Source organism: Rhinatrema bivittatum, chromosome 1, assembly GCF_901001135.1.
Source record: "Rhinatrema bivittatum chromosome 1, aRhiBiv1.1, whole genome shotgun sequence".
Taxonomy (NCBI): Eukaryota; Metazoa; Chordata; class Amphibia; order Gymnophiona; family Rhinatrematidae; genus Rhinatrema; species Rhinatrema bivittatum.
The window spans coordinates 567,694,369-567,721,069 of record NC_042615.1 but is presented as its reverse complement, the minus strand read 5'-3'; the positions used below and the strand labels follow the sequence as shown (position 1 = coordinate 567,721,069).

Below are 26,701 nucleotides of genomic sequence, written 5' to 3'. Positions count from 1 at the left end.
TATTACCCCTTACTGAATAAGAGGTAAAGCTAGCACGTCCAAAACGCGCGTCCAAATGCTGGCTAACAGTGCGCTCCATCAGGCACTGTACTGTATCGGCCTGATTGCTAGCATTGGACTTGGTGGCCTGTTCAATCAAGAGAGATGCAGGAAAGGAAGGGGTTTGAGATTTGACAGAAAGACTACTGGGGATGGGAGAGGTGTGGATGTAGATTTGAGAGAAGGACCCATTCCCCCCTTATCCATCCTGGCGCCAGCAGTCTTGCTGTACCTCAGTGCCCCTCCTCCAACAGAGAGAGTGAGAGACAAATTGTCTGCTGGGGGCCCGTGGGGTTTGGTTTGTGGACAAATGTATGATAGTTGTCACACTTGCATGCCTAGTGCCTACCTAAGTTAACTTCAGGGCCTGCCAAAATATGAGTTCTGGCTACCCCACTGGATGCGAGTGGTGACCTACGCCCCCTCCCCTTCTTCCCTTTCTATATTTCAGGGCGGGAGCGGACCTGGAGGCCTCCCCCCTCCCATTCCTATTCAGGGAGAATAAGCCTAGAATCCCCCCCCCCCTTTCAAAAAAGGGGTGATTCGGGGAAGACGGGCACAGAATAGACTGGCAAGATAGGGGTTTTCTTTCTTGTATTCGTTTTGTTGTGAATTTTAAAGGCATGTGCACCAGCCACATGCCTTTAGTTCAAGCATGTCCACTGTACTGAGAAAGACACTGTATCCTTTCTTTTCCGTCTCTGTGTTCCCCTCAGGGGCATCTAAAGGGGGCGGGGCGGGGTGGCCTACGGCCGCCCCTCCCCCCCCGGAGCATGCTTTGTAATAGAGCAAGGAAGTGGCTGGCGACTGGGAGGGTGGAACTGGCTTGCGTGATCTCCTCCTTTTAAAAAGCACCGCGGCCGCCGCGTGTAGGAGGAGGAGGGAAGGGCAGAGGTTTGCTGCATCGGGACCATGGCGGAGAGGGTGCCCTTCGACACCAATGTGATCACGCTCACCCGCTTCGTGCTGGAGGAAGGCCGGAGAGCCAAGGGCACCGGGGAGCTCACGCAGCTGCTGAACGCCGTCTGCACGGCGGTGAAGGCCATTTCGTCCGCCGTCAGGAAGGCCGGGCTGGCGAACCTGTAAGTTGGCGGCGGCAGCAGCAGCAGCGCGCATTGCAGGAGCCGCAGAGCCCCCCAGAGTGCACGCGCATCCCTGACCTGGCGCTGCATCCAGTGCCCGCCCCCGCTAACATTCCGGGAGGGGGGGGTCCAACCCACCCACCGCGGCCCCTTTAAAAGGGGACCCTGCTGTCTTGACCAGTGTGATTGCGAGGTGCCGCAAGGCGGGAACTGTTAAAAGGTTTGGGGTTAGCGCCCCTCCCTCCCAAAAAAAAAAAAGGGAATCGGGGCATGGATGTGGATTTTTAGATGTAGTTACTCCCCTTTAAACCCCCAAACTTAAGTTGGGTCACAGTCTGGTACACTTGGTAGGTCCCTGCCCCATAAGGCTTACACTCTTAACTTTATCTGAGGTAGCAGAGGGTGAAGTGACTTGCCCGTTACGGTGCCGAGGAGCGTTAGAGCGAGCAGTGGGATTTGGACTCCGGCTTCCCTGATTCTTACTCTGCTTCTCTAATGGAGGGCTGACACTCTTAAACTGTTAACAGTTTGTTTTTTTTCCTTCGTGAGATGTGGCTTTTTTTTTTTTTTTTTTTTTTACTTGTACTGCAGTGAGGTTTTGGTTCTGTAGTTGCAAGGCTTGCTTTGATTTATGTACTGTTAAAATATTCAGTGATGGTACACTTTTAAATTCTGCAATATCTGACAGCATTAATTTAATCTGATGCTATGAAGAAAATCTAAGCTTTGTTTTTTTTTTATTGTTGACTTTCACGTTTTGAAATTTTGTGAGGGAGAATCTGTTTAATACTACGGCTATATGGACCATAGCTGGGCTCTCTGCCATATATCTGATCTCTCTCATTTATTTATTTATTTAACATTTTTATAGACTGACATTCATTGGGAACATCACATCAGTTTCCAGATAACAAATAATGCAGCTTTACAAAAAACATAATTTTAACTGGGGGGAGTTATATTAAAGCTATAACAGGGAAAACTATAACAAGCAAACAGCAAATTGGGGAATGATATGAAAAGTGAGTCGTAAAAGTCAGATACGACAGAGACATCAGAGGTCAAAATGATGAGGAGGAAAAAGGAGTGAGGTGGGAAAGGCCGAAGGAGGGGGAAATAGATGAGGAAAGAGTTTTATACCAAAGGGGGTGCTGGAACTATTTATTTACAGGTGCTGAGAATATCAAGGGGAGGTGTTGGAACTGAACTGGGTCTATTAATGGGTGCAGGGGCTATTTACAGGGTTGTAATAGTAAAAGATTAGTGCAAGAGTGTAGGAGAGGATGGGGAAGAAGGAGAGACTGGAGGGATGCAGAGGAGGGAGGAGGTGAAGGAGAGGATTGGTGCTGAAGTTTATTACAAATTAGGGGGGAGGGAAAAGGAGGGGGGAAGGGGGGAATCAGCAGATGACTGTGAAAGGCTGGGCAGTGGGGCAAGTGATAGGCAAGAAGTAAAGTGTAGGGGAGGGGGTAAGGGAGGCTTAAAAGGTGTATGCCCATTTGCTAGCCATGTTTAAACTTTGGACTTCATTAGGCTCATGGCAAACTAATAATTAACCACTACCCCCCCCCCCTGGAAGAAAACGAAATTTAAGTATGGACCCTTATTATTAATCACTGTGTGTTTCCCAGTGTCTGAAAATGTTACCTGTATCTCCAGTTCATTGTTTCTAGCTCAAAGTGGCTTTTTAAAAATCTTTATCATAAAAAATGACTGACCACTTCACTTCTTAAAAATATATAAAATGCATTGTTTTTAGAGCCTAATTTGTTGAAGAATATATGTGGGTTGTTTTTTTTAAAGCCTCCTGGGAGTGCTGTTAAAGTTCTCATTTCTCATTTTATTTTGTGTAAACCAGTATGGGGCTGTGTCTCTAACAAACTACTTCTGGTCATGCTAGGTGCAGACTCTAAAATAAGCAGCACATCCTGGAATCATTTTTGCAGTCAAAACCATTGTAGGTTGTAGTTGTGTTTTTTTTTGTTTTTGTTTTTGTTTTTTTTAACCCCTCAAGTCCTAGATATACTGGGGTAGATTTTAAAAAGCATTTACTCGAGCAAAACTGGTTTTTGCTCGAGTAAATACACTTTACTCAAGTAAGTGGGCTTTTCAAAATTGCTACAATATATGCCATTGAATTGTCCATAGGATTTACTCAAGTAAGTGCACTTTACTCGAGTAAATAGCTTTTGAAAATTGCTACGATAGTAAGTCACATTTACATGCGTAACTCCTTTGAAAATGACCCCCTATGTGCTGTGACGCTTAACAGTGCATATTTAAACTGACACGGTTTGGCAGTTTTATGTCTCCAACTAATGCTTTAATTATCATAGTTGCAAGTTCCTAACTACAAATTCTCCTCTGTGCATCCCCTTTGGTACATAGACAGGTTTGTTTGGCATGTGAGGGGCGTTGTCACACTCTAACCAATCAGTCTGCTCCAGCTAAGAGCTTCCCTGCCAGCTTTAGGGAACTGTAACCTCCCAATTCTGTTTCACAGAACCAGAAGTAACAGTAACAAAAAGCCATGCTCGGTTTGTTGTAGTTTTTTTTTTTTTTTTTTGTTTTGTTTTTTATATTCAGATTCATAGCACAGAGCAGACCTCTTGACAGTGTAAGAAATAAAGGGCCTGCGGAATAATAGCAAAACATGCATTTTTATCATTAGAAAACAATATGGTAAATCTGTGAAAGCAGACTTTGAAAAGCAGTAGGCTTTTATCCTTTGAAAACTTTTTTTTAAATCTATATGAGCCTTTTTTTTGTTACTGTAGTAGAAGCAGTATTTTAGCTTATGGCACTTTAAGGGTAGATTTTGTAAGGTGCGCACACGTTATAGAATCGGCGGGCCTCACACACATGCGCTCTGGAATTTATAATCCACGTGCGCAAGGGGGGGATACAGTTGTACAAATTCGCACGGCGACACATCATGGACTTCCCCAAACCCTAAATCAAAATTTTTGGGGGTTTTTACCTTTTTTTTTCGTAACTTACTTCAGCTCCGGAACAGCGCGGAATGGCGCTGTCCCGGGGTTTATGTGCGTGGCCGGGCCGGTTTGAAAATTGGCCCAGCGCGCGGCCCGGCCACGCGCGTAAACCCCGTAACTTACACGCGCCGAGGTTTTTAATTCCGGCCATTAGAGTTTAAAATAATTTAAACACGGATTTCCCTTTTTGAACGTAATTAACTGTTCTTCGTACTTCTTTGTTCTGTTTTCAGACACGGTTTCTAAAGGTGAAAATAGTCCTGCTACACCTCCATCTTTTTTTTTTTTAATTGTGGTTCAAGTGCTGTGAACTCAGCTTGTTTACTGCAGCAGGCAGTCAGACGCCTTATCTCAGGTATCTTAGAATGTGCTAGAAGACACCAGACTTCGGTCATTCTTTGTCGAGGCCTCAATAGCAAGGCTGGGAGATGCAGGCTTACCCACACTCAGGCCGATACAATACAGTATGCTCAGCTGAGCGTACTGTATTAACACGCAATTTGGACGGGCGTCCACAGCCCCTTACCCCATAAAGGGTTTAGTGTCCAAAACGTGCATCCAGCCCCCCTCCCCCACCCGAAACTAATAGTGCTCATTGCATGCAAATGCATGCTGTGCACCCAGTCTACACAGCTCAGAAACTAATGCCAGCCCAGAGCAGGGGTTAATTTCTGAACAGCCCAAAAAAAGTGTACAGAAAAGCAGAAAATTCTGCTTTTTACTGTATATCCTCTGCCTTAATATCGTGGTGGTTATTAAATCGGAGGAACCAAAAGTTAAAAAAAAAAAAAAAAAAAAAGTGTGCTGGCAGTCAGGTTAGGAAAAGGGATGCTCAGTTAATGGGAGCGTCCGTTTTCCTAGCTTGCTGACAGCCGCCTCTCCTGGGCGTCCGCTACCAAGGAGGTGCTAGATGCGCTCAATTGTCCCTTGCACCTCCTTTTTAGCACGACCCCCCCCCCCCCATTTAAATATATCGCGTGCCCAGGAGAGGTGGCTGGGCGCATGTGAGGAACACTGAGCGCCTGTGTTTTCTGCACGTTTTTATTGTATCTGCCTACTACATAGGAAGCATTGCAAGCCTGGATTTCCCAGCAGGCACCACTAGGCTTGTGGCTAGGGTGGCAGAATTTTTGAGGGCAGCAAAGTGTGTGGCTCTTGGACTTCTAATAATCACCATCCCTCCGGACTTTTGGGATTCTTTGACTGGGCTGTGCACTCGGGCCCAGCTGCCTCCTAGGCTTCTGGGCAGTGCCTTTGAGTGCATGGCCCAGCCTGACTCAGACCCTGCGCTCACTGCCTCTTTTTTTTTTTTTTTTTTTTTTTTATAACAGCAGAGCTGGAGCCCTAGCTTTCCTCCTGAGGTGTGCGGAGGAGTGGAATGAGGGAAAGGATTGCAGGTTGGGGTGGGAATCTAATTATAGGTCTCGGTAGGGAAACTGGAGGGGATTAGAGGTAGCAGGAGAGTTGGAGGTCCACTGGCATATGTGTGGGTAACAGTAAGTCCATTGGGGGTGGGGGCAGCATGGCACCATGACACAAACAATGCCTTAAGGCTGTATTTGACACTGTAAATTCCATGTTTATAACTTTATTATGTTATAATGTTGTTTATCTTCTTTCTTATAAGTTTGCCTTATGTTCTGTTTTATGTACTGCACAGTTTTCATCTTATGTTATGCTTCTGCACCTGTTTCATGTAAACCGATGTGATGTCCTTTGAACATCTGTAATATAAAAGCCATAAATAAATGCCTAGAGCTGGCAAAGGGTGAAACCTCTTTGAATGTAAGTGGATTAAAACATAAAAAAGCCTGCCAGTTATGGTGACTGTAGACATGCAGTTGAAATGTGTGTGTTTGGGGAGAGGGAGGGGGTCTCATGTGAGACATGTCACACAGCATGATGGTGGAATTTATATACAGTTTGGATTGGAGTTACAATTTTTGAAAAGAATTGATTCAAGAGTTCCTGTAACTTTTTTTTTTCTCTCTCTCTCTCTCCTCTCTCTCTCTCTCTCTCTCTCTCACTGAGCAGGTTTGGTGCCTCTTCACCACAGCAGTAATGGGCAGTTTGTAACTCCAGATCCACAGATAGCTTTTCAGAGGCTTCTGGAGGTCGAACCTCTTTACACTACATAGCTTTTTTGGAGGTGGAGGGAGGGATTGCAAGTCGTGCTGTAATTCATCTTATTTTCTGGGGGTTTAAAAAAAATTCTGGATCTCATTTTTAGTTCTAACTTAATTAAATTCTGAGACGATATTTGGTTTGTAGAATATGCGAAAGCTGCTTCTGTTTAGTGATGTCCACCATTACACGTCCACGTAAACGGGGATGCTGCTGGACTGGTTCCTTGCAGGACTCCAGTACCTCCTAAAATAGGACTCCAGCACAGGCAGGTGCAGCGGGAACTAAAGGAGGAGAAAGTGGCTCTTATTAGCTGGTGGCTCTTTCTTCCAGAAGGTTATTACAGAAACCTTACTTTAAAACTCTACATTTAGTACAGTAGCGTCAGAACAGGCAAACGGATATTTTGAAGAAACCAGATGATACTGTTCCTTTTGTACTTTTAACATTTTAAAGGTGACTTGCCTCGCTCTTAAGGTGAGTGAGTAATACTTTGACTTGCTGAATTAGACTACGTGGCAGTCTTCCCCCTTCCTTCCAGTTTTTAAACTCTTCATGCTCAGATTCTCTGGCCAGCCCACTGTTTGCTGGGTGCGTTTGTCTCTTTGCGGATATTACAACATTACAACCAAGATTTATTGTAATTCTTTCCTCCAAGTTTCTTGTTTGACTAGTCAGGCTCAGATATTGTTTTGTACCTTGTCCTGTCTTATTCCAGCAATAAGGGTTTTTTTTTTCTTTGCTGTTTTTTTTATATATTTTTTTAAGCAGCCAAATAAACAAAACTCTCATTGTATGCACATCTATCCCATGTATATTCAATAGGGATATCCTGAAAACCCGACTTGTTGGTGGGATGAATAACACTGTGTCTTAAGAGCACATGTAGCATTTTTCCTGACCTGATTCATGTCTTTGCATAATCAGGAAATGTATTTCTTATGCAGAGATGAGATTGAACCTCCTCGCTGGTCCTACTTTATGGAGAGAGACTCGCTTGCCTTTCTCCAGTTCAGTTTCCAGCATAAATAGTGCTGATGTGCTACCAGACTAAGATCCTTATGCTGCATCCTGTCTGGCTCCTATTGCTTTGTCCATTACGAGTGTGACACAGCAGAAGGGTTTTCGGGAAAAGTTTCTCTTTGCGGATACTAAAATCTGCAACAGAGTAGACAGCCAGGAAGGAATGAAAAACATGAGGAATCTACAGAACCTTAAAGAACGGTCTAGGGTCTGGCAGCTATGATTTAATGGTAAGAAATGCGGAGTAATGTATCTGGTGCAAAAACCCAAGGGAGAGGTACAGCATTGGAGGTGAAATTAAGTGCGAAAGAGGAGCAGGATCTGGGGGTGAATGTATCTGATCTTAAGGTGGCCAAACAGGTGGATAAAGTGATGTCAAAAGCCAGAAAGATGCTTGGCTGCATAGGGAAAAGGGAGGTGATATTGTCTCTGGTGAGACCTCACTTGGAATATTGTGTATAATTCTGGAGAATGTACCCCACCAAGATACCAAGAGTATCTGTTCTTAATCCTCTTAGAGAAGAGTCTCAATGGAGTCAGTGCAGTGGGTGGCTACTAAAATGATCAGTGGTCTTTGTTCTAAAGCATATGGGGATAGACTTAATGATCTAAACATTTATTTATTTATTTATTTAACATCTCTTTTATACCGATATCCGTTCGCACATCGCATCGGTTCACAATAAACAAAAACTTTTGGGTGGTGCCCTTACATGTAACAGATAACTTAGTGAACTAGGAAAAATACAATTAACTTTTGGGAGGAGCCCTTACATATAACAAACATCAATGGGTAGATGCAAAGCAATAGAAATGTAACTATAACTATATACATGAGAGTGCACAGTACAAATCAGCGGACATAAGGTGTTCATAACAAAATGACATTGTAAAATTCACAGGGGGGTTTTATGTAATAGGGGGTGTCATGTGGTAGGCTTGTTGAAAGAGCCAGGTTTTAAGTTTCTTTTTGAAAGTGGGGGTATATGTCTCCATGCGAATATCATGGGGCAGGGAGTTCCATATGGTGGGGCCGGCAAGAGAAAAGGCTCTGTTTATAGTAGAGGAGAGTTGTATACTGTAGAGGGAAAGGCAAGATATGATAAAGATTTAAATATCTCAAAGGTTTTTTTTCCCTATGTACAGGAGGCTAGCATCTTTCAATGGAAAAAAAAAAAGGCTCTAGAACAAGGGATCATGGGATGAGGGTGAAAGGGGCTAGATTCTGGAGTAATCTTAGGAAATATTTATAGAGAAGGTAGTTGATGCATGTAGCATCCTCCCAATGGAGATGGTGGAGACAAAAATAGTATCTGAATTCAAGAAAGCATGGGGTAAATATAGGGCATCTCTGAGGGAGTGATGGGAATTGTAAAGCCAAATTAGCTGGACGGATGGCCAGGCTAGATAGATCATATGGTCTCTTTCTGTTGTCATGTTTCTAGATTTGTATGTAACATTGAGACTCTTCTCTAAGAGGATTAAGAACAGATACTCTTCAGCATCTATGCCCACTACTTATCTGCGGTCCCTCAATCATGCTGTTTTGTGGACCATCTTAAAGGACAGAGGGTGGGGCGTTATTTTTATAGTTATATAAGATGTTGTATATTTTCTACTTTCTCTGTTCACACTCCATGTTCTTGTTCCACCTTCTGTCAATCTCAGAATCCAAACCCAAAGGGGCCGATGCAATAAATAAGCGCTGAGTGTTGAGCGCCCGCTTTCCTAACACGCGCCCAGCCACTTCCCCTGGGTGCGTGATTCAATATCCAAACCAGGGGTCGCTCTGCCGAGGAGGCGCTAGGGACAAATGTGCGCCCCAAGCACCTTCTTGCCAGCGGGTAACCAGGAGAGGTCAGGAGGCTGTCAGCGGGTTAGGAAAATGGATGCTCATTGAGCGTCCGTTTCCCTAGCCTGATCGCCAGCACTTCTTCTTTTTTTTTTTTTAACCTTTTGGTTGCTCTGACTTAATATCACCACGATATTAAGTCAGAGGATGTACAGAAAATACCGCTTTTCTGTACATTTTGTTTGGGCTGCTCTGGGCAGGAGTTAATTCTGAGCGGGTCGGGCACACTTTTTTTTTTTTTTTTTTTTTTAAAGATCTGTGGAGACTAACTAATAGCCTCATCCACGTGCATGTGATGAGTTTCATGAGGGGTTGGTCACACGTTTTGGACAAGCTAATCCCCCCTTATAGCATAAGGGGTTGTGGACATGCATCCAACCACAGGTTAAACAGTGCGCTCGGCTGTCTTGCATCTGCCCCAAAGTAAGAAAAGTAGGTTTATGATATCAGTGTCGTCCCCCCCCCCCCCCCCCCCACTAACTTGTTTAGTGTTAGCCACACCAAAGATTCAGAATACATCTGGGTGCAAGGGGTATGTTTGTGTGTGTATAATGTCACTTTGTATTTAAAAAAAAAAAAAATAGACTGAAATGGTCATTTAATCTGCCCAGCATGCAGGTGTCCTGATTTGCTAACACATCTTAGTTTTTTCACCAACTTAGCTAGTGTTTTCTTTGGTTTGCGCTTTTTCCTGCTTTCCTGTCCTCATTCTTCTATATTCTCTAATAATGTTAACTCTTTAAGCCTATTCACTCACCTCTTTTGAGAACCGTATGCATCCTTTTCTTTTCTTTAATTGACTGACACAAGATTTTGTTCCTGTTAGATTTGTCTGTTCACTTGTTCTCCACTTTCCATAGATCATGCCCTGGCCCATCCAAGGTACTTGCCTAATTTTTTTTTTTTTTTTTTTTTAAATGTTGACCTCTGACATGTGGCTCAGATCTACAATTATTCATATACTGAACCATAGTGTCCAGTAATCACTGAACCTCATAACATATATGCAATGCTTTACCTTTAATGAGTAGCAGGTCCAGTATATCTCCCTGTCATTTGAGGGCTTAGCTACTATTGCCTAGGGAGACCAGGATCATGCTGAACTTGCTTCCAGGATGCTCCAGTCAGCAGTTAACAGATTGAAGTAGCATCCTATCCTTGGATGCTATCTTAGGCATGGCTTTCACCAAATCTTTCACCTCTGCTCCCTGTGCTCTGAATCACGCCAATGTGAGTGGTTGTATAGCGTTTTAAGCTCATGTCCTAATACCTTTTTTTTTGTTTGAACATTATCGTTCTCAATATGTTTTCTAGTTGTGTAGCTGTGACTTTCCTCTTTCCCATTTATTAGTTATGGAATTGCTGGATCCACGAATGTGACAGGAGACCAAGTAAAAAAGCTAGATATTCTCTCCAATGACCTGGTGATTAATATGCTGAAGGCTTCCTACAGTACCTGCATCCTTGTATCAGAAGAGAACAAAAACGCCATCTTAGTGGAAAATGAGAGAAAGGTATGTACCATGCAGATATGTCACCATGTCATAGCTATAGGTTGTGTGGCTCTGAATTTAATAATTCTATAATGAGAAGTTAAAAGAAACCAAATGACTGTATACACTGATGGCAAAAGGTCAAGTCACTAGAACTTCCTTCTCACAGGTTGGCCTTTGACCTAGGAATCCTGTGTTCTACATTTTAGGTTTCTGTAGAATGTGCCAGAAAATGCTGGAAAGCTGCAGCAACGTGCATGTCTGCTATAGGGAGTTGAACTACGTAGCAGTTAACATTGTGTAATTCAAACTTCTCTGACAGGAGGTGTATTTATTTACTGCATGGAAAACTATATAAATTAGAAAAAGATGAGTCTGCTAATTTTATTGGCAAAGCAAGGTTTATGGTATACTTCTCCCTTCTCTGTGGGAGATGCTTACTAACCTGATACGAATCACATAGTTTGGTGTGAAATATATTTATATTTTGATAATGGGAGATTTTTTTTTTCTTCACACCCTGGTATTTAAAATTCTGTTACAAAATTTGGAAGAAAAACATATTAAGATTCTCACAATAACCAGCTGGGCATGTCTCTTCCTATTGCTTCGTTGTTTATGCCACCTGATGGCAGGATGGGTTCTTGTCTGTAGAAGCTTTTCTCCTAACTCAGAATAGCAGGAGAGATGCACAGTCACCTTTGAACAAAATTGTATACCGGTTCCATTAAAATGTAGTAATTCCTGTTCTCTGTCAACAAGTAGACGGACATAAATTGTTCATAACCAGCAGGTGATGTCGTCTGACGCTGACAAGGACCCAGTTCAAGGAGCTCAGTCTTTCTGAACATGCGCAAGTTCCTGTGCACAGTCGCTTCCTCAAGAGCCCCTTAAATCTTTCTTTATCTGAGCCACCAAACAGATGGGTTTTCCCAGTCTGTCTGTTCTTCTTGATTTTTACTTTTTGCTGGGGATTTCCAAATTTTTCACTTTTTCTTTTTTTTTTTCTATGGGAGCCCCTCAACAGAATTCTAGGTTTTACAAAAAAAAAAGCACAAACATCCCCTCCGGAACAATCTTCTTAGCACTGAAAAGCCAGTACCATTTGGGAATGGCAGTTGCCAAGACAACTTTTAAAATTGGCTCGTGAACTGTATAATGCACTTGTACATGCTGCCTGGCTTACAGATGGCTGTCAGGGCTCATCAAGTGACAGCTATGGAAACTTCTTTGGCTCATATCTGAGGACCATTTCAGTTGAAGATATCTGCAAAACTACACCTTGGTTGTTTATCATAGAAAATAGCAGAAAACCCATACATGGTCCATCCAGTCTGACCAGCAAGACCACATCTCTACATCTTACTGTCTGGGACATGCTGTCCAGACTTTAACTTTGGACAAGCAGTTTTGCACAGCCTGTTCACCTGGTTGTCCACTTTCCAGCTGGTTGGGCCGGGTTGTCTATCAAGTAGCTGCTCCACCAGGCAACCCTTAGTGTGGGACTCCCCACTGGGTGGTTGTCTGCTTGTTATTGGAGAAAGTAGGTTATGGGGGGATTTTTTTTTTCTTACCTGTAAATTGAGGTCTCCATAGGATACATCAGCCATCCACTAAATACTCTCCTGCCTCTCTGGAGAGTCAGTTACCTTGCTAGTGTAAGCTCAGGAAGAGACTCTGGGACTTATGAGGCAGCGACCACAAACAGGATCTCTTCCTCATGGTCAGAATTTATTCAAGCTATGAGGGCTGGGCTAATCCCAACACAGTTGGAGGAAGTCACCTATGTTTATGGTTGACTTATCCTGATGACTATGGAGAACCCTGTTCTCAGGTAAGCAAACTTGCTTTAGAGTTGTTTTTTTTTCACTTCTGAATATATCATCAAGACCACCTAGATAAAAAGTCTAACATTGCCTCTAGATAAAGTGCATCTGTTCTGGAGAGTACTATGCAAAGGAAATGCTTGCATCACATACTAGTTGGTGGCTTTTTTTTTTTTTTTAACAGTTTTTCTCAGACCATTTCTAGCACTGTAAGACTGTGGTTCAAGTTTTTGCAGTCATTTCCTCACTTTGATGCTCAACTCGGAGATGTGAATGAGTTGAGCAGAGGGAAAGGAACAAATTGCACAGGACTTGAGTGGAGCACTTCCCATAATGCAGCATTGGAATACTGGGACTCTTGTTGCAAAAACAAGGCTGTGTAACAAAGTATCAGGTCCCAGTGAACTGTAGGTCCATATAGTTAGCTTGTAGTGATTTGTCACTCTTTTTCACTGCTTCCTCCTTGGCTCACAATGCACAGTGTAATGTAACCAACTAGCTAGGCAGTGCAGCAAAGCAGGGTGACATGAAGATGGCAGCCATTCTTATGGGGGAGAGTATACATTCAGGAACTTTGTTGGGCTGTAACCTGTTCATGTCTTTGACTGTGCCCAGTTTTGGAAGCTGAAGCATTTAAAGTTGGCACAAACTAACTTCCAGTATAATTTTATTTCCAGGGTAAATATATAGTCTGCTTTGATCCTTTAGATGGCTCTTCAAATATTGACTGCCTTGTTTCCATTGGAACCATCTTTGCTATCTATAGAAAGGTAAAATGTAATGCTTCAATTTACTGTAAATTTAGTAGGAGATAATTAATGCTAAACTTTGTGTGTGTTAAGTTTAGCACATGCTCATTTTATCTCGCACAAACGGTGAATTTGTCAGCTGCACCTCCCTACTATACACTTGTATTAACAGTAACTTTTAAAAGTTTTAATTTCATGGATATAAAAAGTAGCTGCTGTAACATGTTCATTTAAAAAAAAAAAAGCAAATGTACTGAAATACCACTTAGAAATATTTAATTTCAAAACCTGAATCCATGCAGTCATTGTGTAGTGATCTTTAATTTCAATGATACCCATCATAGCTGGGAACTCTCTGGATTTGGCCCAGAGACTCGAATTCTGACGAAATTGCCGGGTCTCCGGGCCAACATCCCAAAAACTCCAGGTGCGCATCCTGTAGAAGTAGGCCCCGGAAAATGACTGCAGGAGCCTCACAGGTAGGAAGTAGGAGGCACGTAGGCCTTCAGTTGAGGCTGGTCAGCGTCTCTGGTTGAAACACGGCCCACCCCCATGGCCTCAATTAACCCTCTACAGTGTCCAAAGAAACTGCCCTGTAGCAGGGCTGCCGCAGACCAGGCTTAGAAGCGAGGAGGAGACTGGGGCCCAGTTGGTGTGTGTGAGAGAGACAGCATGTGTGAGTGAGAGCCTGTGTGTATGGGGGATGGAGACAGCATATGAGGGAGAAAGAGAAGAAGAAACAGAAAAATAGACTGTGGAAAAGGAATTGGGTAAAGAACAAGAGGAGGAACATGAAAAGAGAGGCCGGGACCAGCCAGTTAGAAAAAATAAGATCAGACGAAGGTTAAAAAAAATAAATAAAAATTTTGGCATATGCTATCTCTGGGAATATGTATTATATATTTGTATTTTTGTCTTTCTTCAGAATTCCATCGTTAGTCTGGTTTCATTTTTGTTTGCATGTTTCTGTTTCTAATTTTTAGTCCCTTATTCTGTATTCTGCGTGACTGAGGTGTAGCTTCTCTGTAGGGATTTGTAGCAGTACGGTTTGGGCCGCCTGTTACAATATTTGTATTGCTGCCTTTTCATAGACAAGGTTGCTACTGTGTTTGAGTCCTGAGATTTAGTGCTGGTATGATATGACGAGGTTCTAAGTTCCTGTTAATTCACAAAGTGTCTGGCAGTGGAGGGTGTTTGGTTTGCTGTAACTAAGATAAGTGTGTGTGTGTATGGAAGAGGGGGGAGAATTGAGTGAGTGTGCGTGTCTGTGTGTGTATGTGAATGTGTGTATCTGAGAGTTTGTGCACAGACACCCCCCCCCCCCACACACACTAATCTGCCACATTCTCAGGGTGACTGGAAATCAAAAGTTCCCAGGTATGACACCCATATTCTCCCCTGCCTTCTCAAGCTGCAGTAGTAGAGGAAAACAGCAGCCATTCTGGCACTGCAGGAACTGTTAGCATACACTCATGGTCCCTGCAGGGGCTCTTACCTCTCGAGCTTTCCATGGAGAACAGAAATCTGCACTGCAGAGGACACCTAATGGCAGGAACGTGGAAACAAAGGGCACACCCCTCTATGTATTTTAGTTAGGGCACACCATTTTGAATGCTGTAGACTAGAGATGGGATGCACTGCAGTCAATTTAAGGATCACAGCATCCTCCTTCTATCTATGGCGACCGTCTGTTTATAAATCAAGGAGGCACTTAACACTAGAATCCTAAACGATCCAGAGTTGATACGCTGTAGTTGCAGATGTGATTGTAAAGTGTTTGAGCAGCCTGTAACAGGAGAAAAGGGATGCTGGGACAGTCTCAAAACAAATGTCCGTGTCTTGTGTGTGTGTTTCTCCTGCAAATGTAAGGTTGGAATCTCAACTATGGAGGGGGTGGGTGGGAAGCAAAGTATTGCATATGTTTACTGAAAAGTCAATGTCACATGGGATGCAGAAATTGTGCTCATTCATTCTTTTCTACTAATGCAGTGTGCTGGTCAGCTTTTATTTTGTAATTAATGGGATGTGTGTACTCGCAGCATATGGTGAGGCACTTGACATTATTTGTACATGCATCTATATAAAAGCCCTGTCTTGTTAATTGCATGGAGGTTCTTCTCTGATAATACAGTCCTGATTCTCTATATAACTTGTTGCTTTTCCTTTCTAGACTTCTGATGATGAGCCCTGCGAGACAGATGCTTTACAGCCTGGACGCAATTTAGTGGCAGCTGGTTATGCTCTCTATGGTAGTGCCACCATGCTGGTTTTAGCCACTGAATGTGGAGTGAATTGTTTTATGCTGGATCCAGTAAGGAACACTTATATTTTTTCTTTTTTTTAAAGTAAATCTTCTAAGTGATGAAGGCAATCTCTAAAAGCTTTGTTAATAGAAAAACACTATCTGTAGGAAGCTGTCACAATGGGGAAAATCTATTTTTTTTTTTTTTTATAGACTTTCATGAGGTTATATAGTAGCATTATATGAACATAATTGCAACTTAATCTATCTGTTACCATGGTTTTAATACAGGATATGTGATAGGATGGAGACTCCAATTGGTATGAACCTTAAGAGAAGCTGTAGCAGAACTTAGATAAGTTTGCACTGAATCTCCTAAAGCTATAACATACTGGCACTGGATATACTTCTAAATGGTGTAACTGACCATAGGAAAAGATTTCAAACCACTTCCAAAACTTAGGACATATCAGTTCATTTACTGACTTAATGTCTCCTCAGATTTCCCAGCTACTAATGTCAAGGCCAGTGGCTCTTTACGTACATAGATCTCTAGGATGCAGACTAGGACTATGTTTGCTATTGGTTATGACATCGCTCTGTTTCTTCCTAGTTCAGACAAGGTAAGGGCTGCTTTATCGGCGGCCCACACCTACAGCAGTAACTGCTGCAAACAGCAGTGCGAGGACTCAGTGAGTACATGCTCCTTGTCCCAATGTACTTCCTACCTAGAAAGAGAGAGCGATTTTGGGGCAGGGAGAAAAGCAGCCCTGGGGACTAGGAGCACGTGCTCATTGGGTTACTGGTACAGTGCCGGCCGCCTATCTCTGCTGCAGCTGTGGGGAGAATGTGAAAAGGTGAAAACACCCTGAAATGGGTAAGGGGGAAAGAAGAACCCGAAAGGGTAGATATGGTGAGAAGAGGGGAGCTTGAAGGCTCAAAGGAAGAAAATAGGAAAGATGGGATGGAGAGAAAGTGGAAGAAGAGCTGGTGATAGAAGAAAGGGAAAAGATCTATAACATTGGAAGGGCATGAGAGCAGGAGGAAGCAATGAGAGATTGAAAAGAGGTGAGAATCCTCACTTCAAGCCCGGTGTGTTCTCATCTGAAAATGTTGAAGACGGTGGTGGATAACTCTGGTCCTCGAGCCACAAACAGGTCTAGTTTATAGGATATCTACAATGAAAGTGGTGTATGCAATATGGAAATCTCTTATGCATATTTATTATGGATATCCTGAAAACCAGGCCATTTCTGGCTCTTGAGGGCCAGAGTTGGCCATCCCTGGTTTGACTTAAAACTATATATTTTATTTCTAGTGGGAGATGTTGGAGGGCTGTTTGTGGGAGAAAAGAGTGACACAGCGAAAGGTAGCTGATTAAAAATAGGCTTGAGTGAGGAGGGGCTGGCTATATGAAGTAGACATAGTTGGCTGCTTGGGACCTACATAATCTTTCATTTGTACTTCCTGCCAAATATTGCAATTTTTTATACACAGCATGAATGAGGGTAAATACACAAAAATAGTGCTTCAACTGCTGTCAGTTGAGCACCTTTTTTTCACAAATGCTGAATTCACTGGAAAACTAAAAGCTATGACAGTTGTGTGTTTTTGTTTTTTTTTTTTTTTGCCATGTGATTAGGCAATTGGGGAGTTCCTTTTGGTTGATCAGAATGTGAAGATCAAACAAAAAGGGAACATATACAGCCTCAATGAGGGATATGCCAAGTACTTTGATCCTGCAGTCACAGAATACTTGAACAAGAAGAAGTTTCCTGAGGTAAGTCTGCAGGATTTTTACTGATTTTATTCCTCAGTCGTGTTTTACGTACTATCTAGTGATAATGGCAAGGTTGACCAGACTCTGTACGTGCATGATCACAACATATGGAATGGTTCAAAATGAACTGAAGCTGATTTGAACCAAACAAATCCCTCTAATTTTGATCCTTTTCCCTTTGGGAAAGCAGGTGTTATCACAGGACAAGCAGGATGGTAGTCCTCACATATGGGTGACATCACAGGATGGAGCCCTGTACGGAAAACTTCTGTCAAAGTTTCTACAAAGTTTGACTGGCACACTTGAGTGCGCTGATCATGCTCAGCCTGCAATTATCCCTGTGAACCACAGGTGTCTCCCTCAGTCTCGTCTTATAGCTAAAAGCGCAAGCGAAACTAAAAAAAAAAAAAAAAAGTAAAAACGTATACATACCCAACTCCATGGGGTGACGGGTGGGTTTCGTGAGGACTAACATCCTGTGAGAACACCTGTTACAGGTAAGCAATACTTGCTTTCTCACAGGACAAGCAGGATGGTAGTCCTCACATATGGGTGAGTACCGAGCTGAGGATGCCAGAGAATGCACCCAAGATGCGCAATGACGGGAATGGAATTTGTAACGGAGGGCATCCTGAAACCTGTAACGGGTTGGTGGAAGGATGTTGGGTAGTTAAACCGAAAAGAATAAGAGTAGATGGACTGGCCAAACATGGAGCATGCTGGCTAGTAGCATCTAAGTAATAATGGGCTGCGAAGGTATGGCAAGAGCTCCAGGTTGCAGCCTGATAAATATGTACAAGCAGTAGCAGCCGAGGGGAAGCTATTGAGGCTGGGACGGACACAACAGAGTGTGGTTACACACAGTGTTGTAGTGAAATGCCTGCTTGTTGGTAGGAAAAGAGATACAGACCATCAATTAGGAGGAATAGGTCTGGTTGCCCAGTGGAACTCGCAGCTTGACTCTTGCCACAGAAGGAAAGAGTTAGGTGGAATTCCCATGGAGTGTAGTACGATCTAGATAGAATGCAAGTGCACTATTACTGTCCAAGGAGTGGAAAAACTCTCTCGCTTTGGTGAGAGAGAGGTGTTGGGAAAAATGGGCAGAGTATATCCTGAGTAAGGTGAGATGCAACGTCTACCTTAAAGATATGAAGTTGAATACGTAAAACCACTCTGTCGGAGGAATGCAGGGTCTAATGAGTATGTAACAAGGTGTGTAACTCACTGACCCTGTTGGCAGAAACGATATTTATGAGGGAAAGAATTTCCCACGTCATACTGTGAAATGAGAGGAATGGAAAGGCTCGAACAGAGAACGTATGAGACTTATAAGTACGAAATATAGGTTCTATTCCGTGACGAGTGAAAATAGAGGTGGCTTGATCAGTGGATAATACATGGCAAACTGACTCAGAAGGGGTTTACCGTTAATCTGGTATCCCCACTCCCAAACGATACACCAATTGGAACAAAGGTGTACCTATGTGGAGGATGTCTGGGGAGCAGAATCCGAGGGAGCAAGAGAAAAGAGTGGTGTAGAGAAGAAAAAGGGTAATGCCCTTTTGTATTCATCATGTGGTAAATCATGCCATTTTGAATGGTAGGATTTATGTATGGAAGGTTTTATGACGCTACCAGTACTTTGTTGAAAGAAAGAATAGTGTAATTACAACTCCCCAACGCGCCCCCCCCCCCCCATGCTTCGTAGCATCTGGGGGAGTGTACCAGGAACTTTGGTACAAAGTGGGGTGGCTGCTCTGATATCCGGCAGTTGGGAGACCAGGAGGTGTCCAACTGGAGGGGCTGATGTAATCTGGATATCATGTAACCTCCCACAGGAGCATGAGCGGTAAAGTCTTACCCGCATTTCTGTGTGCTGTACAAGGAGGCTTCGAGGTGGACTTGCACTTGAGGTAGTATTTGCTGGATCTCGTGTTTAGCAGATCAGCGAATGCATCTGGAACTTTGGTTCTGAATTAGGAACCAGAAGCCAGAGTATTAATCAGTACAGAGCCCCATTGCTCAAAATGGGAGTATGTCCTGATGTAATCCCAAAGAAATGATAGAGGGGTTCTCTTGGTATTGTAGCTGGCATAGTGATATGTGACACTAATACAGTTCTTGAAAGGTACGTGACCTAGAACGTTTCGAACAATGTGGCCCGAATTAGAGAACACATCTCAATGGGAATGCCGCAGGAGCGGGTACTTACCATCCAACATGGATCACCGAAGGACGAGCCGGTGAAGATTGCTGGCTCCATGGATTTCAGGAGTCATCGAGGGGTAGCTTTTTGGATGTAGACGCCCATCTCAACTCTGCCTGCTATGGTAGCGCAGGTATAGAGGAGACTGAGCGCGGCTGGCGCTACCATAGTAATTTGTGGAGGGCCACAATCCCGCACTGATGTCGGTGGGGAACACCTCAGGAATAGGGGAGCCAATTAACAGCTCGTGAACCCGGCCCTCGTCGCAGCGGCTCGATGTCTTGTGACACCAGTGCAGAATTCTTCGGAACTCGTTCCAGTGTCTCTGGAACACCAAGGACTGCCAGCACTGTGCAGAACAGTGGCGATGGTGATGTTGCTCGACCCGGTCTTTCCCCAGCACCAAGAAGGATAGCACCAATGTGCTGGATGGCATCGGTGGCGGACGGTCACAGTGTCGGTGACTATGGGTGCCACGGTGCTCGGCCCGGTCTTTCCCCAGCACAGAGATGGATGCCCTCGCTGTCTTGGATGGCGACTGATGGACTGTTAGCATGCCTGCACTGCTCCTGGCACTATGTAGTATCGTAGGCTAATAGGGGGCTTTAATAAGAACCCAAAGCATGGAGCACTGTGTTTAGGCGAGGGCATTACGTGGAGGTGCTATGTCTGTATTGACTGTGTCGATGGTGGCCGAAGCCGAGGGTATCGTCAAAAATATATATGAAAAAACGTCGATGACCCGGGCAGAGCACTGATGACAATGACGGAAGCACTGACGGCATCGGCGTAGGTATCTATGGAAACTATATGGCATTGAAAAAAACATCGTTGGCATCGGAAAAATGATACCAGCATCGACTGAGTCTATGACTGCATCAATAGGAACGTCAAAGACACAGATGGAAACGACATGAGCATTGAGGGCATCTATATATGGAGGCGGGTTCCGATGGCCATGGACGTTGACTCGATCAATTGGATCGACTCGGGCACCAGTGGTGTCAATGGCATTGATGCCACAGACATGGGCATCGGAATCGACCTGGGCATCTGGCATTGATAAAATAAACAATGGCATTGATGGAAGTGCCCTGGGCGACTATGCCACAGATGACACAAAGTGTGGGTCGATGGCATCCATCCGGGTGATGATGGCACTGATGAAACCCAAGGAAAAATCATTGCCATGGATGGCACTGATAGAACGATGCAGGGACCGATGACATCTAAGAATCCAGGACGATCTAAAAAGGGGTACAGACGGTAGCGATGGGGGCATCGACTGCGCAAGGGTACAGAGGGAACTTGACAGGGGCCCTGGCGGCAATGGAAACCGTGGAAGTCCCTGTCCCACTAGCGCTAATAACCAGGCAGAGTGTCACAGAGGGACACTAGCAGGCTATGTGTGGCTAACTGAAACATAGGGAGAGGGAAGGCTGCAGTCGGTTGGCAGGCCAGGGAGGTGACAGGAACCGACCGAAAAAACAGGGCATAGTACTCACAGAGCGTCGAATAAACATACGCGAAGGGAGACCCGTGCAGGGAAAAGTGTTTGTGACGTAAAAGTTTAAGTGTTTTAGTGAGGGAAAAGTATTCGAATTTCTCACAGAGCTCCTAATAGTTATGCTTACTGCAGAGTGGAAAAAGACTGAGGGAGACACCTGTAGTTCACAGGGATAATTGCAGGCTGAGTATGCTCGGTGTACTCAGTGTGCCAGTGTCAGTCAAAGCTTTGTAGAAACTTTTGACAGAAAAGTTTTCTGTACAGGGCTCCATCCTGTGATGTCACCCATATGTGAGGACTACCATCCTGCTTGTCCTGTGAGAATAGAAATTACAAAAAAAACAAAACCAAAACTTTAAGCCTCACTACCAAGGACAGTAGTGTCAGGCAGCAGAAACAGTTTGCATGTATTTTTAACAGACTTAGACATTTTGTTAGCACCAATGCATGCTGCAGGTAAGTTTGGGGTTTTTTTTGTTAGGAAGATGGACACATCATAAAACCTTCTGAAATAATCTCACTTTCCCTGACTATATTAACTTCCTAGTGAAACCTTTTCAATACCTAGTTAGTGAGTGCAGAAAGAAGTAGCACTAGATCTTACTCCTTGGTGAATTCTGCATTGCACAGAATTAGATGTAGGAACCAGAAAGCAGGATGCTGATGGGAAGTCTGACAGAGCTTTGGCGCTCTTCATTTCATACGACCTTAGATTCATTGGCCTCTATGAAATCTTTCTACTTCAGACTTCAAAATTGTGTGCCATGGTTTTTCACCAAACTGTGGACTAAAAATAGGGAACTTCCAGGGGGCTGAATGCCTTTTGGCATAAGAGCAAATTGGAGGTGGTCCTTTCTGCTTATGGCACTGGATTGGTCAGTTAATCTATTGACCAGGTCAACTGTGCATGGTATTCACCTACTTGCAATATGCTGCCTCTCAACTGTGTGAACTCTTTCAAATTGTTCATTCACTCTCTACATTTTCAGTTGAAAGTCCATTAGCTGACTCTCAAGCTGATTCTGAAGCTTCTGCCTCCTGGGATAATTTCACCCCAGCTTCTCCATCGGAGGTGGCTTCTATCCTATGTAAGGGTATTAGGGGGAGGGACCTGTGGCAGCATAGCAGACAGACACATAGGGACCTCTTCATCTATCCCCCATCTGTCAACCATCTTCTGTATATTATAACTGGCAAACCTGGATTCAGTGTATGAAGACTATTTAATCTTTCCTTCCCTCGCCATCTTTTTGGAAGGCTTTCTAAAAAATTGATCTTTCTCTGGCAATGTGTCGTCCCCCCCCCCCCCCCCCAAAAAAAAAACCAAAACCAAAAAACCAACCCCAAACATCTCCCCAAAACTTTATAACAGCTAATGTCGAGCAGGCACTTGAGTCCCCTCTTACAGCAGTCCTTCACATATATTTATCCAATAATGCCTTTTAAAAACTGGTATGAAATGGACTCCAGATGTTGGCCAAGAGAATTGAGCTTTTATAAGAACATAAGAAATTGCCATACTGGGTCAGACCAAGGGTCCATCAAGCCCAGTATCCTGTATCCAAACATTAGATCACAAGCTACTATTGCTTATTAATTAGTCATAGCAATTTATGGATTTATCCTCTAAGAACTTAACCAAACCATTTTTAAACCTAGTTATACTAACTTCTGTAACCACATTCTCTGGCAATGAATCCCGGAGCTTAACTATGCACTGAGTGACACAGAATTTTCTTTGATTTGTTTTAAATGGGCTACTTAACTTCATAGAGTGCCCCCTGGTCCTTCTTTTATCTGAGAGAGTAAATAACCGATTTACTTTAACTTATTCAAGTCCTTTCATGATTTTGTAGACCTCAGTCATATCCCCCTCACTCGTCTCTTCTCCAAACTGAACAGCCCTAACTTTAGCCTTTCCTCTTAGGGCAGCCGTTCCATGCCCCTTATTTTGGTCGCCCTTCTCTGCACTTTCTCCAGTGCAGCTATATCCTTTTTGAGATGTGGTGACCAGAACTGGACACAGTATTCCAGGTGCAGTCTCACCATGGAGTGATACAGGCATTATGAATCCTCAGTTTTATTTGCCATTCCTAACATTCTATTTGGTTTTTTTTTTTTATCACCACAGCACACTGAGCCAAAGATAGAACATAACCCTTGCTGTAGTTACACAATGTTATTTTCCCTATATGCATCTCTTTGCACTTGTCCATGTTAAATGCAATCTTCCAGTCTTACAAGGTCCTCCTGCAATTTATCACAATCTGCTTGAGATTTAACTACTCTGCATAATTTTGTGTCATCCGCAAATTTGATCACCTCACTCATTATACCCCTTGCCAGATCATTTATAAATATATTAAGTACAGATCCCTGAGGCACTCCACTGTTTTACCTTTTTCCACTCAGAAAACTGACCATTTAATCCTACTCTGTTTCCTGTCTCTTAACCAGCTTGCAATCCACAAAAGGACATCACCTCCTATCCCATGAGCTTTTAGTTTTCTTAGAAGCCTCTCATGTGGGTCTTTGTCGAACACCTTCTGAAAATCCAAATACACAACATCTACTGGTTCACCTTTGTCCACATGTTTTATTCACCCCTTGGCAAAGAGTTAAAAGCTCTTATTACAATGTAGTCTTAATTTATCAGTTTTGAAACTTTCCACATTTCCAATTCCAATAATGTGTAAGCATGTAGATCAATATCTGGGGGAAGTGAATTCTCATTGATTTCAAATACCTTAACTCTTTTCAGGATGGTAGCGCTCCATATGGCTCAAGATATATAGGATCAATGGTTGCTGATGTTCATCGTACATTGGTGTACGGAGGAATCTTCATGTACCCAGCTAATGAGAAGAGTCCAAAAGGAAAGGTAAACTTTAAAGAGATTTATAACCTACACAGCACTGGTCATGGGCTGATTCAGCAAGTAGATGAGACATGCTGAATTAAGAAGTTTTTTTTTTTTTTTTTTTTTTTAAGCAAAATGTTAAATTGCAAATCTGCCTAGCATGCACCCTATGTGTATAGGTCAAAGTACATGCAGGGATTTTATAATGAAACTTCTGCATGTGTGGGGTGTGTTTTGTTTTTTTTCTGTCCTCTCTCTAACCATGTCACCTTCCTCACAGGTAAAAGTACGCACACTCAAACATGCATTGTTTTAATCTTAACTGAACTTTCAAAACTTTGTGTGCATAACTGTTTGTGAATTTATTTTATTTTTTTGGAAAACTACTCTCAATTTCTTGAACTTGTGGCCAGAAGATCCTATTGGGCCTCCCTTGATTTCGGCATTCCAGCAACTTCCCATATATACTAAGTTGTCCTTCCTGACAAGTTATCCCTTTTTTTTTTTTTTAAATTACCTTTAGCTGAAATATTGCTTTAATTTGTAGACTGGCATTTTTTTGCATATAAAAATATAACAATCTATTTCCACCTGGATAAATTGAGACACCTAAAGTCTGCTTATAATTGTAATCTATATAAAAACTTAGGCCAATGTTTATTAAAAGGTATTTATCCAGATAAATAATTTGAATATTGCTGTCACATAGCTAGATAAGCCATTATCAAGTTTTTTGGGGGTGTTCCAGAGCAGAATAGAGTTAGCCGAATAAGTTATTCAGCTAACTGTAGACATGGGCAAGAGTAGGGTTAGTTATCCAGAAACATATTGCCAGATAGCTTTTTAACCTGCTATATTCAAAGAATATAGAAAGTCAGGTGGTCACCAGGGAGAATAAAGACAGCCAAGCTATTGTGAGTCAAAGGTTGGGCTTGGTGGCCCGATATCACCCTTCAGCCACACCAAAGAATACTTTAAAAGTGTATGGCCTCTTGGGCAATTGCCCCCCCCCCCCCCATTTGTCAAAAATGATTTGCATACTGTACTGTGATCCTGGCAGCTTCCAGTATTGATATTAGAATATTCTAGAAGCAATGTTTGGTAGCTTAAACTTCTAACATTGCTATCAGAGCAACTCTAAAAGCTGCCAGGATTGCATTATGAAGATACCATGATCTGGCTGACCTGACTGGTGCAGGTGGCGAATGTCCACGCGCCTGTGCGTGCGATTCGGTATTTAAATGAGGCCTAGCAGTAGAAACAGGCAAAAGGAGGCTGTCAGCGGGATTGAGCGTCCGGTTTCCGACCCGACAGCCGCCGGCAGACTTCAAATTTTTTTTTTTTTACCCTTCGGGACCTCCGACTTAATATCGCCATGATATTAAGTCGGAGGGTGCACAGAAAAGCAGTTTACTGTTTTTCTGTGCACTTTCCCGGTGCCCGAAGAAATTAACGCCTACCTTTTTGGGTAGGCGATAATTTCTGAAAGTAAAATGTGCAGCTTGGCTGCACATTTTACTTACTGAATCGCACGGGAATACCTAATAGGGCCATGCATTTGCATGTTGAGGTTCGGCGTGTTTTCCGCCCCTTACTGAATAAGGGGTAAGGGAAAACGTGCGTCCAATGGCAGGCTAACAGTGCGCTCCGTTGGAGCACACTGTACTGTATCGGCCCGTTAAAGGGCTATGTTCTTCGACTAAGATTGATTAAAGTTAGTTATCAGAGAGCATGTTTCCAGACTACTTTGCCTTACTGGCAATATTCAAACAACTAGTTAGGTTTCCAAGTTATCTAGGTAGGTGTACCCTAATAACTTTAAGAATATTTAGTGGGATGTTTAGCCTGCTGAATTCACTTGATAACTTTTTAGCTGGCTAATTTTAGCTGAGAAAGTGGGTTTTTGTGTTAATTTTTTGAAAATTAGCCTCTTAATGTCTGTCTTGTGAGTTGCTTTTGTTTTTTTGTTTTTTTTTTTCAGCTGAGGCTTCTGTACGAGTGCAATCCAATGGCATATGTAATAGAGAAGGCTGGGGGAATGGCCACAACAGGAAAGGAGGCAGTGCTGGATGTGAAGCCGGACAACATCCACCAGAGGGTGCCTATCGTCCTGGGCTCTCCTGATGACGTGAAGGAATACAAGGCCATATACAAGAAACACTTTCCCAAGTGAAGATAAGGCAGGGAATCCAATCCAGCTAGCCAGGGATCAAAGATGAAACTGCTTTTTTTTTTTGCAAGAAGTATTTCAAAGTGTTGCTGCATAACCCCGACTCCCCTCCCTAAAGGACCAAAGTTTATACTGCATTGTGGGAACATAATGTGAAATTTAGGAAGCAAAATTTCTGAATAAAACCTTTTTTTTTTTCTATGCATAATTTGTTCTTTACTCCTTTTATTTATATATATATATAAAACCAAAAACCTTTTTTTCCACTACCCCTCCCCATACATATACGCCAGCAAACATTTCTGCAAGGGTTTTCAAGTCACAGGAAAACGTGGCTTGGTTAAAGTTTCTCTGCTGTTCTATACTGTAGTCTGGAGAGCTCCATGATGGACAGACACCCACATCAAATGTAACAGCGTGTGTTCAAAATTTTGAAACTTGCTGAAAAAATGGGAGCTGCTATTGGATGTATCGTCTGCCCCTGAGAGGGGCAAAGCACTCCGATGATGATGTATTTTTTAGCCAGAAGAAAAGATGAATATTGAGAGCTGTTTGAGTGTGTTTTGCCAGTCAACCCACAAATGCTCATCCCTGTATTCCTCCTGTTTACCCTCTTTCTGAAGGCTTTTATGTCTTTTGCTCTTACCCTTGTATTTTTTTCTTTTTGTTTAACTGGAGAAAGTTCTTTTTTTACTCCATGCACAATTAAACTCTGGAATTTGTTGCCAGGGGATGTGGTTAGTGCAGTTAGTGTA

The 26,701-nt window shown here is 43.0% G+C and overlaps 1 protein-coding gene across 1 annotated transcript; it reads left to right on the top strand.

The window, feature by feature from the left end:
* The first annotated feature begins 840 nt into the window (after positions 1-840).
* On the top strand, positions 841-26,149 carry FBP1 (fructose-bisphosphatase 1). Its single transcript, XM_029617429.1, has 7 exons — positions 841-1,121; positions 10,465-10,627; positions 13,110-13,202; positions 15,352-15,492; positions 17,066-17,203; positions 23,678-23,797; positions 25,758-26,149. Exons 1-7 carry the CDS (start codon positions 952-954, stop codon positions 25,947-25,949), a joined length of 1,017 nt encoding a protein of 338 aa, XP_029473289.1. The 5' UTR covers positions 841-951; the 3' UTR covers positions 25,950-26,149.
* The last annotated feature ends 552 nt before the right edge of the window (positions 26,150-26,701 follow it).

What these genes read in the sequence shown, in the direction of transcription:
- FBP1 (XM_029617429.1), top strand. Translation starts at nt 952, where the DNA reads ATGGCGGAGAGGGTGCCCTTCGACACCAATGTGATCACGCTCACCCGC. An exon ending in TAGTGGAAAATGAGAGAAAG is followed by an intron (nt 10,628 to 13,109) that starts GTATGTACCATG and finishes TTTTATTTCCAG; the next exon opens with GGTAAATATATAGTCTGCTT. An exon ending in ATTGTTTTATGCTGGATCCA is followed by an intron (nt 15,493 to 17,065) that starts GTAAGGAACACT and finishes CCATGTGATTAG; the next exon opens with GCAATTGGGGAGTTCCTTTT.